Source organism: Cynocephalus volans, chromosome 14 (assembly GCF_027409185.1).
Source record: "Cynocephalus volans isolate mCynVol1 chromosome 14, mCynVol1.pri, whole genome shotgun sequence".
NCBI lineage: Eukaryota > Metazoa > Chordata > Mammalia > Dermoptera > Cynocephalidae > Cynocephalus > Cynocephalus volans.
Genome location: NC_084473.1, coordinates 40142047 through 40158406, shown reverse-complemented (window position 1 = coordinate 40158406; position 16360 = coordinate 40142047). Strand labels below are relative to the sequence as shown.

At 38.7% G+C, this 16360-nt stretch overlaps 1 protein-coding gene across 2 annotated transcripts in view; it reads left to right on the top strand.

Moving 5' to 3' along the window:
- The window catches only part of KCNG3 (potassium voltage-gated channel modifier subfamily G member 3), a 38863-nt gene extending 23972 nt beyond the window's left edge, over window positions 1-14891 (top strand). For both annotated transcript variants that reach the window (XM_063079047.1, XM_063079046.1), the window contains exon 2: window positions 14246-14891. In XM_063079047.1, the coding sequence (XP_062935117.1) occupies window positions 14246-14891 (646 nt within the window). The remainder of the gene's footprint in view (window positions 1-14245) is intronic.
- Window positions 14892-16360: the final 1469 nt, after the last annotated feature.

The window sequence follows — 16360 nt, the reverse complement described above, 5'->3', positions numbered from 1 at the left end:
TTGTGATTGCTGAGCCTTTTTTTCTTTTTTAATCAATACAACAAACCCATCATTTGGTCCAAAATATTTCATTAGATTGGCAAAACTGCTGAACTCACTAATTATAACATTAATTACACCATTAGCTTATTCAAACAACTTATTTACTGAATATATATTAAATGCTATGATTAGGCAATATAGTGATTTTTTTTTTTTTAAAAAAAGAGACAGAGCCCAGTTTGCTGCCTAGCTAGGGAGACAGGGAGACAGGCAGGTAAACAACCACTACACAACATGATGTGTGCAGTGCGGGAGATTAACTCTGGCTGCTGTGACAGGAACACAGGAGAAACTCAGCCACATATGCTAGGGACCTAAGGCAGGGCTTTCCAAGGGTAATGATGCTCGGGCTCAGATCTGAAGGCATGGCTGATGTTAGCCAAGAACGGGGGATAGATGTGCAAAGGCAAGAGGAGTGAGAAGACCAGGACTGTGTTGCCTGACTTTAGTTGGAGCAGATGGTGTAAGGCGGAGAGTGGCAGATCTGAAGCCTTGTATGACATAATCATGAATTTAGCTTTTATCTGATGACAGTGGGAGTCAGTACCTCAGTATTCGGAGCTCGGTATTGCTGTTTTTAGTGCCATGAATGTTTTTGTATTCTATGACTGTAGAATAAAACACTTAGCTTGTTGTCTCAATAAGACCTTACATCTGGATACTTTTAAATATTCCTATTATTAATTAAATCTTTTGTTTTTATGTGCATGTCGGAAACTTTGTGTGTGCAACAGAAGTATCATTTAGGTCCTGATGTTTGCAGTGAGTACCTGGTACACAGTAATTAAGTAAAAATAATCCGAGTTGAGCTCTTGGACAAATCATTTACATGTGGTTAGAAGATAGCAAATATGATATTAGCATGAACTAGCCCACTTTAAAAAATAATCTTTTGAAATTCATTTTCCAAATTTTTATAAAATGATCTTGTTTGATGAGGTGAATGGTCTCTTGACATCCCTTCTGGTCTCATAATTCTCTTAGTAATGAATTGCCAATTAAATAAAAAGGGAGTACAAGCCAGCTGGTAGTTATATATGGAATAGGAACAGATTAAGTCTCATGATGAGATTGGTTTTCTCTCGCATTACTTAGGTAAATCTGTGGATACTGGGGCTGTGGTAAAGATGCAGTGGGAGATTGCTGCACCTGAAGAGTAAGGGAGCCCACCTGGAGTGGAGGCTGTGGGTCCTGGGAGGGCAGGTGCTGATGGGTCTAGGTTTGTGTTTCTCTCATCTCTGAGAAGTATTTTAATAGTGAGAATCGGAACCACAGATTTTGGGTCTTTCCACTTGTATGAATATGTCCACCTAGAACATGGTAGTATTCTGAAAACACATTCCTTAGCTCTGGTGAAGAGAAGTGTACCCTGGTTTCCACAGCAGTCAGAGAGACACAATGTCCCTGACTCTTGAGAGCCTTTGGTGAGGCACACACAGACACGCTGATGGTTTGTTCACAAAGCCAGTCCAGCGCTAAGGACAAAACAACACAAATCCTGTATTAGAGGGTAATGAACATGAGCACTGAAGCGTGGGATTGATGAAATTCTTTATGTAATTTAGCTCCTAAAAGATGATTTCTATCTTTTCATTGGCTGAAGTGACCATCTCTTGTAATAAGATTTTTCTGGGTGGTTTTGTTTTCTTCACTTTCCTTTCCGTTTAGGGAATGACTCAGGGGCTCTGCCTGGATCTTTCTGACCGGCACATCTCTCCGGGAGGTCCAGGAGAGTGACTGAATGTCTGCTGTGTTGTGTGCCTGTTTGATGGGCTCTGGGCATCTGCTCATATCCTTGTAGGCATGACTCTCTATGCCCTTCACACCCAGCCAGTGGCAGGGTCTTGTTGAAGGCTTCTGTCAACTGTCCTCCATCATTTTTTTTTCATTTCATTTTATTCCCGTGGTCTCCTGCCGGTTGAGGCCTTCCATCCCTCTTGCTTGCATCATAGCTACCTGACTGACCGCACCATCTCACCATCCAGCCATCCCATCATCTGTTTGCTGCCCATGCAGATTCCCACAGCACACTTGGCCTCTTCCCAGCTCGTGGGCCTGGCACCATGATGCATGGCACATAGTCACCTCTCAGGAAGGACTTACTGAATGAATCCACCTGTTGCCAAATTGTTAATGAGTTCCCTTTGCCTTCAAAGTTGTCACTTGACTTTCAAAACCCTTAGTCATCAAGCTTGAGTGGACACACCCAGCCATCATTCCTACAATGGTCCCTTCTTCCCAGTGCACACCTCACTTTGCATACTCATGCGGCTCTCTGTCCCCAAGCACCATGATGCTTTTCAGCTCCTGTGCCTTTTCTCATCTGGCCTCTCTCCTTGTTTTTGCCACTATCACTTGGTGTCTGGCCCTTATTTTGGTTTTTGAATATTTTAGTAGCCCCTTAACTAGACCTCCTGCTTTCAGTCTCTCCCCCAGCAGAAATGTCCATGCTACAGACCCAACACCACTATGCCACTGATTTAGCCTGGAGCCTGTATTTCCTATAAGGATATTATATTAATAAGGATAATATAATAGTGATGATCAACTTGTGGGCTCTGAAGGGTAATATAATAATAATATATACTTAAAAGTTATTTTAAAAATCACACAGTTAATACTTGAATACATTTCAACTGTGAAAAATTAAATGATGCACAGATAACAGTAAAAAATGAATTCCTACCTTTGCAAATCCCCTCCCTGCCAGTCCCCGTCTTTCTCCTGGTGTAACCACTGTTAATTTGATAATCTGGCTCCTTTTCTGGGTACATCTGTACCCATAAATACATATGACATGGTAGATTTAAAGCACAAGCCTCATAGCAATCATTTCAATAAACAGTACCATTATTATTATTACCCTCAAGTAAGCTTCAGGCCTCAATTTACCTCTATTATCTGTTACCTTAGGCATCTTTTTTAAAAAACTTTTTAAAGATAATTGCTTTCACTTCTGCAAATATATCCAGCATTTTCCTGAGTTTGCTTGTTCTGAATTTGATTTATTTTCATGCCAAAATAAATCACTGCCTTCTCAAAGAAGCCTTCTGTAATCCCCCAGATGAAGGAAAATTACCTTGTTCTGAACTTAATGTGTGTTGATTACAGCATTGATCAATTTTTACATTTTATTTTTGAGTTTATATGATAGGGTTGTTGTTGGGGAGGATATATCTTACCTATCAGTAGGTTGTAAACTCTTGTAGGGTAAGTCGTATCTTCTTTTTTGTTTTGTTTTGCTTTTTACCTTTTTAATTTGAAACCATTTTATGCTCACAAGAAGTTACAGAAATAGTACACAGTTCTGATATACCATTCATCCAGTTTCCCCAATGGTAACATCTTATATAACTAAGTTCTTATATAATGAAGTTCTAACATCTTATGTAATTAAGTTCTATCTTTATACACCGCTCTGTGGCTCTGTAGAGCCCTGGCATACCAGTAAGCAGTCATAAGCTTTATTGCATGATGCATGAATTAATGTGCTCCATGGGCTTAGAACTACATCCAAGTTAATAGATTGTCATCCCATCCTTACTCCAGGACACTGCATCACCCTGGTTACAGTTGACCTATCTCAGGAGACTCAGGCTGAAGTCACAGACATTTCCTGCCTCCCTTTGTGAACACTTGCTGGACCCGACAGCCAGGGAGGGGGAGAAAGGACTCCGGGATAAATGCCTACACTCTAGGATTTATTTCAAAATAATTCAGGAGGAAGGAAGTGGTGGGTGAGGATGTGGAAGGGGCAGAATTGGCAATGGGCTGATGGTTGATGGGGCTGGTTGGGTGCTTGGGGGTTCATATTACTGTTCTGTCTTCTTTTGTATGTTGAATAGTCTCAATTTTCCATATTAAAAGTTTTTTTTTTTTTTTTTTTTTAAAGCCTACCATATTGACAGTATCAAAACCATTTCTTTCGGAAGTTTTAGCATTCGTCTGTACTGTCACACTAGTAGGACAGAGTTCCTAGCAAGACACTACCTCAGGCTCTATCACAATGCACTCAAGTCATATGCTTGGGTTAGAAATGGAATTAATTATGCCAAAAGGAATCAGAGAAGATGAGGGTTATTTGTAGTAATTGTCTATAATTTGTCACAGAAACACATTCTGATCTTTGAAGGAGATTAATATAGGATGGGTAGACCCTGTCTTCGCCGAACAGGTGGTGTAGCCTGGATGTGACATCAAGAACTTGGTTGTTCCTTTGTAGAGAGCCATGGGTCTCCGTTTACCAGTAAAGAGACAATTTGGGTCTTGTGCCTGTGTCACCAAAACAGAGGACAGAGGAACAACAGAAGGGAAACTCTGCAGTTGTGAGGAAGAGCCCCAGCTCTTCAGGCAAGGGAGAGAGCAGTGTGTGTCTGTCTGCTAAGACAGGAGTGAAAAAAGCATGGGCAGCCCAAAGGAGGTGATTATAGGAGGAGATTCAGCAGAATAATAGCAGCCCCTTAAAAACTGTGGAAGGAGCTCAGTTCTCTGTAGCCAGTCCCAATGACTGGAACTGCGACTTTTCTATTGATCATTATCCTTATCCTGCTACATATCCTGAAGAAATGGCCATCCCAGCTGGGCATGGTTAAACAAAATAATATCAAGTGAGAAACATAAAATAGCATGCATATATTGATTAGAGCTTTAAGAAAAGCAAAGCTCCCAGCCAGGATTCAATGTATGACATAATCAATGAGTACATATTACTAATCTGCCATTTATTAGTTCTGTGGTGTGAGTAAGTTAACTGCTTTTTGCCTCAGTTTCCTCATTTATTGGTAGGGATAATAAAATCTACCATACAGTTGAGAGAATGAAATGAATTAATACGTATAAATGTATAGAAAGATGCTTGGCATTTGAGTAAGTGCTCAATAAGAGGGCCATTCAAAAAGTTTGTGGAGAAATAGAATTAAAAGATAATACGAATCTTTCCATGAACTTTTTGAAGTACCCTTCTATGTGTGTTTTATTTATTCTCATTGATCTAGGTTGGGAGATAAAAAGATGTGAACAGTATAGATTTTTTTCCTGTAAGGCAATTAAAGTGTATAACCAAAAAATCAAATTTAAAAAAAAATCCTGCCTTTCCCCCATTTAACTGATTGTTGTGGAGAAAACTGTTTTAAGGCTTGAAAGAGATTCTAGGTAGTGTGGTGGATGTTGATGTGCAGTTCGTTAGAAACTTTTATTATACCATGTATTATTACCCCATACTTGCCTGTTAGAAATGTGATTGGAAATGCCTTGTATGTTTAAGTCTGAAAGATTGGGTTAGGAGGGGTGTGACTTTTCCTTTTGTGGCACTCCTGGGGTTACAGGCTGATTCAAGCTGCTGACAATGTGATCATGGTGATTGCTCTTCTAGTTGGGCATACTTTTTACTTTTTCTTTTAAAAGTGTTTTTAAATTGGAAAAATAATATGTGCTGGCAAAACATTTAACAGTACAAAAGGAAATAAAATAAAAAGTGAGTTTCCATCCTGCATCAGGCTTGAGGGTTCCCTCCCTAGTGACAACTGGTGTTAACCGTTTCTTGGGTATCCTTCCAGCTCATGCAGGTGCGCACACACATGCATACACAATCGTAGCCTGTTATATGTACTATTCTGCACCTTACTTAACCACGCGTCTTGAAGAATGTTCCACATCAAAGTGCAGTGATGTACCTCATTCCTTTTCATGGGTACATAACAAAAGGTGGAATTATAAAATTTCTGATATTTGACTGGCAATTTCATATGATTCAACCCCAAAATAACTTTTGGAAATACATTTGTATAATCTATCTCCTATGGATAGGCATTTGTATTTTTTTTTTTTTTTTTTTTATCCTTGGGTTTTATATATGTTCTTGTATTTGTTTTTTAGTTTTTTGTTTTTTCCCTCAGCAGCTGACTGGTATGGGGATCCGAATCCGTGACCTTGATGTTATAAGGCTGTACTACATGTTCTTGTAAATGTGAGGATGTGTATGTAGGATAAACTTCGAGAGTGGATGGAGGGGCTCCTGTGCAGTATTAAGCTTGATAAATCCTGCCATTTGCTCTCGTAAGTGGTTTTAACAATTTATGCTGCAACCAGCAATTTATAAGAATATAGGCGGAATTCTTCAGAGAAGAAAGAATGGAGCGTTCCTTCTTGCCTTCTGTCTGTTCTGCGCTGCTGTAATAGAATGCTATAGACTGGGTAATTTGAAATGAACAGAGGTTTACTGGCTCAAAGTTCTGGAGGCTGGGAAGTCCAAGATGAGAGGCTGTCATCTGGTGAGGGGCATCTTGCTGTGTCATCTCATGGTGGAAGACATCACAATGCAGAAGGGCAAAGACGGGGGCAGAGAGAGAGAAAGAGAGAGAAAGCAAGAGTAGGTGCAAGAGGAAGAGCTAGAGCAAGAGGAGGCAAACCCACCAGTGTGATAAAGAACCCACTCTCGCTGTTAGGGCGTTAGTCCATTCGTGAGGTTGGAGTCCTTATGACCTAAATGCCTCTTAAAGGCCCCGCCTCCCCGAGCCATCACAGTGGCAATTAAATTTCATCATGCACATTGAGGAGACAAGCATTCAAACCATAGCACCTTCTCTTTGCCCTCAGAAAGGCATTGAATTAATCTCCTTTTGAGTATGGAGAGAAGACTATGAGCCCAGGGATGGTTTGTAGTAATAATAAAGTCACAATTTATTGAGCACTTACTATGTGCCAGGCAGTATTCTAAGCTCTTTATACATATTGTTTCGTTTAATTCTTACTACAACATAAAACATAGGTTCTATTATTATAGTCACCATTTAATCAATGAGGAAAATTCAGGAAGACAGATTAAATAGTTTATCCAAAGTTCCACAACAAGTTATTAGACATACTGCTGTCTTCTACCTGGTGTTCTGTAGTTTCATATATAAACAAAGAACTATTATTTTTATTTTGGGGAAAAAAATGATAGCACTCTATTATCTTTAATTTTACACTGGTGTGTCAATATATATGTCTTCAGAGATCTTGTGTTTCATTTTTCCCTATCAAAAGTATAAAGTTGAATCTTAAATCCTACTCCAATTTAAAGGTAACTTAATAAGAAACAAAGTTATTGGGGTTTGGATTCATTTAACATTTTATGTTATATTCTAATACATTGTGATATTGTACTTGCTTTAAAATATATTATAATGACGTAGCTATATAAATGTATGATAAATACATTGTGTATAATAACTATTTCAGATAGTTTTCTGTGCTGTTATACATTTGTGTAACTCATTTAGCTTTTTCAAGTCAGCTATCCAGTAAAAATATTCAGCTTTCAGCTATTTTTACATTAATTTTCTTAATTATACCTAGATTATTGAATTTTATTCAGGTTCTGCTTGGTGTTAATGACAAGAACAATCATCTTAAATTCTTTTGAGGTAAGGCAGGATATAAGTCAATAAATTAATTACTGGCAAGGTCAGCACCATTTTTTTTCATTGACCCAGTGAGCGGTGTTGATGAGCAGCAGTCTAAAGTGTCAGATTAAGGTTTCAGTCTCTTTGGGGGCACGGATTTGAATCCCACCACTGCCCATATGTTTGTTTGCTTGAATTGCGGTAAAAAACGTATATCATAAAATTTACCGTCTTAACCATTTTTAAGTATATAGTTCAATAGTGTTAAGAATATTCATGTTGCTGGGAAACAGATCTTCAGAACTTTTTCATCTTGCAAATCTGAAACTCTATACCCATTTGTATTAGTCAGTTATCTGTTGCTTATAGCAGAATATCTGAAAGTGGGTAATTTATAAGAAAATGAAATTTTATTTCTTATGATTTTGGAAGCTGGCAAGTCCAAGATCCAAATAACACATCTGGTGAGGGTCTTCATGGTGGGAACTCGCTGCAGAGTCCTGTGGTGGTGCAGGGTATCACATAGCGAGGGCTGGGCAAGAGCAAAAGTGTTTTTACAGGCTCACTTGCTCACCTGAAAGCTGTCGGCCTCCTCTCTGAAAACCCATTGTATTAGTTTGTTTTTTGTCACTTATAACAAAATACCTGAAACTGGGTAGTTTATAAAGGAATAAAATTTATTTCTTATAGTTTTGGAGGTCAGGAAGTTCAAGGTCCAGGGACCACATCTGGTGAGGGCCTTTTTGGTGGTCTCTGTATAGAGTCCCATGGCAATGCAAGGTGTCAGGTGGCGAGAATGTCAAGAGTGCTTTCATGTGTTCTCCTTATAAAACCACCAGACTATGCCCATGACCATCCACTAAACCATCAGCCCATTACTCCATGAATGGATAAATCCATTCATGAGAGCATAGTCTTCATGATCTAATCACCTCTTAAAATGGCTCACCTTTCAAATACCATATTGGGGATTAAGTTCCAACATGAGCTTGGGGGGATGTTCAAATCATAGCACTATTAAACAATTTTTCCTCCCTTCCCCTGGGCCCTGGAAAGCCACCATTCTGCTTTCTTTTTTTTTTTTTTGTCTTTTTCGTGACAGCCAGCGAGTGCACCGGCCATTCCTATATAGGATCCGAACCTGTGGCAGGAGCGTCGCTGCGCTCCCAGCGCCGCACTCTCCCGAGTGCGCCACAGGCTCGGCCCAACCATTCTGCTTTCTGTTTCTGTGTCTACTATAGATATCTCGTATAAGTGGAATCATATAGTATTTGGGTTTTTTGTGACTAGCTTATTTCATTTAATATAGTGTCCTCAAGGTCCATATATGTTGTAGCATGTGACAAGATTTCCTCCCTTTTTATGCTGAATAATATTCCATTGTATGTATATACTACATTTTCTTTGTCTATTTATCCATAAATGGACATTTGGGTTGCTTCTACATCTTGGCTATTGCAAATAGTGCTGCCATATACAATTATGTGCAAGTATCTCTCCCAGACTCCCCCTTTCAGTTCTTTTGGATATATAACCAGAAGTGGGATTGGGAAATATCATATGGTATTTCTATAGGGGATGTACCATTTACTGTGCCACCAACAGTGCACAAAGGTTCGCGTTCTCACCAACACTTGTTATTTTCTGTGTGTTTTTGGTTTTTTGGTTTTTTTTAATAGTAGCCATCCTAATGGGTGTGGGTGTGATAGCTTATTGTGGCTTTGATGTGCATTTCTCTGAGGATTAGTGATGTTGAGCATCCTTTCATATGCTTTTTGGCTCTTTGTATATCATGTTTGGAGAAGTGTCCATTCAATTTCTTTGCTCATTTTTTAATCGGGTTATTTGTTTTTTGTGGTTGAGTTGTAGGAGTTCCTTACATATTCTGGATATTAATCAGATATGTGGATATAAATCAGATATATGACTTGCAGATACTTTCTCCCATTCCATGGGTTGCATTTTCACTCTGTTGATTGTGTCCTTTGATGAACAAGTTTTTATTTGATGTTGTTCCATCTGTCTGTTTTTGCTTTCTGGTGTCTCTTCTTAGGACACTAATCCAGTTGCATCAGTGCTACATTAGTTGGCTTGGGCTGTCATAACAAAATACCATAGACTGCATGGCTTAAGCAGTAGAAGTGTGTTTATCCACTGTTCTGAAAGTTGGAAGTCTGAGATCAAAGTGCCAGTGGTCAGGTTCTAGTGAGGGCTCTTTCTGACTTGTACGTAGCTGCCTTCCTGCTGTGTCCTCACATGCTGGAGAGAAAGAGCTATGGTTTTTCTTCCTTTTCTCATGAGGGCACAAGCCTTATCAGATTAGGGCCCCACCCTTATGACTTTATCTAAACCTAATTATTTCTCCAAATCCCCTCTCCAAATACAGTCATACTAGCATACTGGGGATTAGGGCTTCAACATATTAATTTGGGAGAGGGAGGAAGGACACATAGATTCAGTCTATAACATGTATGGTGTAAGATAAGGGTGTAAGATAACTGAAAGTCTTCAGTTGTCCAGGGGGACTGAGAGGCTTCTTGTGGCTGTGGAGTGGCCATCCCAGGCCTTTGTGTTCTTTTTTTTTTTTTTTTTTTTTTTTTTTTGGCAGCTGGCTGGTATGGGGATCTGAACCCGTGACCTTGGTGTTATGAGGCTGTGCTCTAACCAACTGAGGTAACTGGGTAACTGGCCAGCCCCAGGACTTCCTGTTCTATCAAAGTCACTTCAATTGTACTGGACAAACATGTATTGAGCACTTGCTAGTGTCTGGTGGGTTTGGAAAGTGAGGGCAGGAGATACAAAGATGAACCAGGTAGGAAACTCCCTGGGAGATATAAAAGCTCTGTATCTCGATAAGAGTTTGGATCATAGAGGTTATGCATTTGTCAAAAGTAAGTGAATGTACATTTAAGGTTTGTATGTTTCATTGTGTATAAAGTTTGTATCAAGAGATAAAAAACTAAACAAATATGGAACTCTAGTCAATGATATGCACTCTGAAGTTTTAGAGAGAAGAGTGCATTGAGGTCTGCGTTTTATTTTGAAATGCATTAAAAACAGATTATGGATAGATAAAGGTGGTAAGCAAGTATATTTAAAATATTAATGAATCTGCTCCATGTTTCATAATAAAATGTTGGGGGGGAAAGACGCAAAAAGAGCACCCAGAGGGCCCTGATCTTACTTCACATCGCATAGTTAATGACCTCTTGTGCCTGGCCCAGTCTTTTTTGTGGGAGGGAGTTGGGGGAGAGCATGGAGGCAGACACTGGTTAACGCTAAAAGCATTTGCTCCCCTTCTTAGCCGGTTTATAATCCTCTGAGTCATTCCCAGAAGTGCCTTCTGTCATTAGGAATCAGTCAGAGTAATTAGGAATGACAGGCGATTGCCTGCAATTGTTGAGGTCCTCCAGTACCTGCAGAAAGTCCTTTTTACATTATAACCTAGGACACAGTTGTATATAACTGAAACAAAAGTTTCATGAAACTATTCTTTGATGTACTCTGTCATTTTCTATTCTGTTTCCAAGAAAATGTTAATTTTAATGTTGATTTTAACACGGTAAGAACCAGCAGTCTGAAAAATACTGTTCTGACTAACATAAATCATGGAGACCAAGAGATGGACATATGCCATATAATAGTAACATTGGACATTGTCATAAAAATCAGTAGCATTTTCAAATGTTCCTTATAGCTTTAAAGCCCAGCAGATCTGGCTTTCATTACCTGTGCCACTACGATTTCTTAGTGTGTCTCTGGAAAAGATGCTTAACCTTTCTGTTTCAGTTTGTCATCTGTAAAATGGAGATAATAAGGGAAATACATACTTAATAGAATTCTTGAGAAGGATTAAATGAGATGGTGTCTGTAAAGTGCTTAGCATAGTGCTCCACTGAAAGGCCTCAGTAAGTGGTAACATTTTTATTAGCCGTGCATTCATAAACTTGTGTATATTTGGACCTCAAAAGAAATCAGAATGTGCTTCAAAGGAATATGGTGTCCCTCAGTATCTTCTTTAGTTCTTTTTTTTCCCCCCTATTTGTGTTTCATAGAAGTAGTCTTTGGGAGTACCCAATTGTTTGCTGTAGTGCTCAGTAAACAGTACTCAGTTTTTTAGCAGTTGTCAGTGGTGGATTGGTAAGAGTGCCGTTTGGAAGCATGGGGAATTTTGGCAGGCTTAGTGGTGTTTGTTGTTGGAGACTGCCTTGGCATAATCCCAGGTGAAATTGAGGCCCAGGGTTTCTCACTGATTCATCCCTTTAGCGTGATATTCTGGATAAACTGCATCTGACTCGGGGAGTGGGCAGGAAGAACCCTGAGGACCTCATTATAGGCGAGTTTACCTCTTTGAAATTCCGTTACTGAAAGATTATTCCGCACTATTTGGATTTTCCTCCTTTATAATCTGAAGAACTTTGACTGCTGGTAGAAATAATTAGACAGAAAATGTTCTGGTATTTTTGGCACGTTAAAATTATCACTCTTCTGACATTAATAGAATCATAGGATTTTAGAGCTGGGAGGTCCCTTAGAAGATTAAGTGCAACTCTGCCACTTCATGGGTGAGGCTCTTCCTTCAGAGCAAAAAGAGCATGGGGACTTTTGACATCCAGTCTACTGTCCTTGCTTGTGTCCGCCTAGAGAAGAGACATAGTGTGCTGGCTGGAAAACTGGTATGTTTTATGCACTAGCCAGTCTAAGAAAACTTATTATTACTACTCTGTGCTCCTGCAGTCCCTTTTGAGTGCACACCTTACTACTTACTATATTTGTCAATTTATTACCTAGGGTAGCAACCAACTTAGACATCTCAGTGGCTTAACACAGTAAGGATTTATTTCCTCCTGATCACATATGTCCTATCTAGGTCAGGGGAGAAGGTTTCTCTGCTGTACTCTGTGCAGTCACTTGGGCTTGGGCTGGTAGGGACCCACCGTCTTGTAGCAAGCCATTAGAATACATGCCTTCCAGGTTGCCATGGCAGGGAAAAGAATTTGCATCAACTTCTGTGTATCTGCCTAGAAATGTTACAGGCATTTTGCTCATTGCCCATTGGACGGAACTGGTCACATGACCCTGCCTAACTGCAAGGGGCTGAAACTATGGGCTAACACATGGAATATTTGATTAGCATTACCAGGGAGAAGTGATGCATGATATTATGTCAGCTAAAACTGTGTATTAGAAAATTGCAGCTTCCTGTTCTCTAGGTCTACGAAGTTTTATGACCCTCCCAGTTTTCTAAGCCTCCAGATTCATGGAAGCCATCTTGATAGCAGGGTGGGGACAGGGAAGCTGCTGTTTCCACAGGTGATAGGGCCCATGAGTAGAGCAGGAGATCTCACAGTAGAGAAATATTTGTTGCCTGCTGGCTTTGGCTCTCTGGGGAATGGGGTGAGAGAGAGACTTTTCTTTGCATACTCTCTTTTCTTTTCTTTTCTTTTTTTTTTGCCTTTTTGATTTGAACCATGTGAATGTGAATGTTAAAAAAATAAATAAATGAAAGTTAATAAACAGAATAAATAAAGTTTATCTTTATGGCCCTATAAAGCCCTACAGTAGGGAAGCATGGTTAATTGTATTTACTCATTTCCCAGAGTAACATCTAGTGTAACTTGTGTTCTGAGTATGCTTTGAGTAATTCTCTTCAAAATGTTGCCCCACCTACCACTCCCATCCTACCTACTCCAATTTCTTTTCCCTCCATTGTGCTTCTGACATTTGTGTCTAGGTGAGTGGCAGGAAAAAATTATGGGGAGAAAAATGAATGAGGGTATATAGTAAATGACAGCTTTTAATTTGGAATTAATAATTTTTAATTAACTTACAGTTACTTCCAAATTACTTCTCTCTCTGGATCAGGTCTTCCTAACCATTGTGCTGAGATTTGATTTCCTCAGGCTTGGAGAGTGCAGGACAAGGGCCAGGGTGGCTAGAGCCCCCAGGAGGGTGGCTTCTGCTTTAGGAATCCTACCCGTTGACTCCAGTATGTTGTGTAAATATTATTTTCAGTGTGTGCAGTGATGCAAAAAGGTTGATAAATAATGTTCTAGGTCAAATGTGGCCTTATATTTTAAAACTTATGCTATGTAAAAATAGTTATGGAAAGCAAAGTAGTTGTGGTTTTTGGGAAAATCCTAGTGGTGGTTTTGCTCCATTGTAGGACTCTTCAGGCGTTTTTCCCCTGGGAGCCTCATGATGAGGGTGGTGGTGGTGGTGACCTGGTGCTCTCCTGGCGAGGGCACTCCTCCAGTGCTCCAAAAGCCAGCTCAGCTTCCGTGTCTCTCACACAAGCCTATTGGAAAAGAAATGAGCAGTCACATTTCAGGAAATGATCTGTAGTCAATCTAATTTACCAAGAAATAAATCATCAAAAAAACTTGGGTATGTCCACTGTCTGTAGGAACAAAATCCTTCTGACCCGCCTTGTAACTTATATCACAGTTGAGAACCATTGTCCTCAAAGAGTAAGTGAAATTTCATATTGTGGCTAGATGAACATAAGTTAATTTCAAACCACCAAATAAGAAAGAGATTTTTTTAAAGGTATTAGTGACAAGTAAAAAAATAATCGTTTTAATGGTGTTACATGCAGTACATAAATAAGAACTTTACTAAGTTCAATTTTCATCTGAACTGTGTTTGTTCTGTTGTGTTTTGGTGGGTCCGATGACATTGGTAATGCTGTCTGTTCTTTATGTTTTCTGGAAAAGTAACTGAATTAGTATGTCAGTGTAGTACTATCTGTAGAAATCTAAGAGCTATTAAAATGCTTAAAAATAAAATCATCAATCCTTCTTTTGTTCTCTTGACAGGATAATTGAAGCTATCTGCATAGGTTGGTTCACTGCAGAGTGCATCGTGAGGTTCATCGTCTCCAAAAACAAGTGTGAGTTTGTCAAGAGACCCCTGAACATCATTGATTTACTGGCAATCACGCCGTATTACATCTCCGTGTTAATGACAGTATTTACAGGCGAGAACTCTCAACTCCAGAGGGCTGGAGTCACCTTGAGGGTGCTTAGAATGATGAGGATTTTTTGGGTGATTAAGCTTGCCCGTCACTTCATTGGTCTTCAGACACTTGGTTTGACTCTCAAACGATGTTACCGAGAGATGGTTATGTTACTTGTCTTCATTTGTGTTGCCATGGCAATCTTTAGTGCACTTTCTCAGCTTCTCGAACATGGGTTGGACCTGGAAACATCCAACAAGGACTTCGCCAGCATCCCCGCTGCCTGCTGGTGGGTGATTATCTCTATGACTACAGTTGGCTATGGAGATATGTATCCTATCACAATGCCTGGAAGAATTCTTGGAGGAGTTTGTGTTGTCAGTGGAATCGTTCTATTAGCATTGCCTATCACTTTTATCTACCATAGCTTTGTGCAGTGTTATCATGAGCTCAAGTTTAGATCAGCTCGATATAGTAGGAGCCTCTCTGCTGAGTTCCTGAATTAATGCATTGCGAATCAATTCTTGCATACACTTTGTTTGATAGAAAGAGTTGGCACTACTTTATATTCATGCATTTCTTGCTGGGTGAGCACTGCAGTGGCATTGTTATCATCTTGGTAGGGTAAAAATTATCCTTCCCAGATGAAGGGATAAAACAGTTTACTTATTATGGAGTAAATAGAGTAGAGACTGCAAAGGAAGAGTAATGACTCCTAGAGTAAAATTTGGGACCTTATTTTATTTAGACTTGTCTCCTTTTTGCCTTGAACAATTACGTATTTTTGTTTTTTTAAAGTACATTATTTGGATGTTTTAAAACAGAAAGGTACTTCTAAATGTTTTTCCGTCTTATGAATTCAGAAAAAGCTTGGATTACAGTGCTGTTTTTGGTTTGAGAGTAACATTTTCATTTCTAAATGTTTTATAATTTCTCATATCAATGTCAGAAGTATCCCGGAAGCATATGTCACATGAAGGAACTGTTTAACAAATATTTTTAAAATTTGGCCAAAATTTAAACTGTATAATGGAGCTAGATACAACCAAAAATAGTATTTGCAAAACTTTTCCAGCATACTTCTCAATTCTCTGCTTTATTTTTGTACCTATTATTTACCTTACTGTATGGCTTCATGAAAGTTCTCTCTCTTCCATTTCAGTAAAGAGTATTTTATCTCTTTACTGAAATGACTTTAAAAAGTATTTAAGAATTGAAGAGAGCTTGCATTGTTTAGCATTTTATTGGATAATATTTGAATTCATTGCTGTTACTAGGTGATAATTTTCTTAACATTCAGATGTCCAAATAAGAATATTTTTAACATAAAAAATGATAATAGAAATAGTTTGATATTACTCAGTATTACAACCCATATTTATCTTTTTCTGCTCTTAACTTTTTCCCAAACACCTTGGGTTTAATAAGACTTACCAAATGAAAGGTTATTTATGTAGCGTTTAAATACCAAAGTCATACTTATGTGCTGTTACTGGATTATCATTAAAAAAGAAATTAAATATTATTGTACTTTTTTTTTTAACTTTTATTTTGTCGATATACATTGTGGTTGATTATTGTTACCAATATTATCGTACTTTTAGTTGCTGTGTAGCTAAGTCAACTTTAAGCCAGCTAAAAGCAGTGAATACATAATTATTTGATCCTATCTTCACCATTGTGAATCATAGCTACACCAATACTCTTCTTGTAAGAATATTGAATAATGCACTATATTATGCTGGCTAGATTATTAGAACTAGATAATGTAAGAGTGATGATTGTTTAGTGCTGAATTTTAGCAATATGAATTAGAATTTTGCTTTTTTCAAACAGTTGCCATAAAGAGGTATAAACACAAAAAAATTAAAGTTACGGATTCATGAATAACTTAATATTGTACACTGTAATTTATCAGGGGTGGGGGTATGGTAGGGAAGTGGTGAGTAGGATAGGGGACCTTGATATATTTATC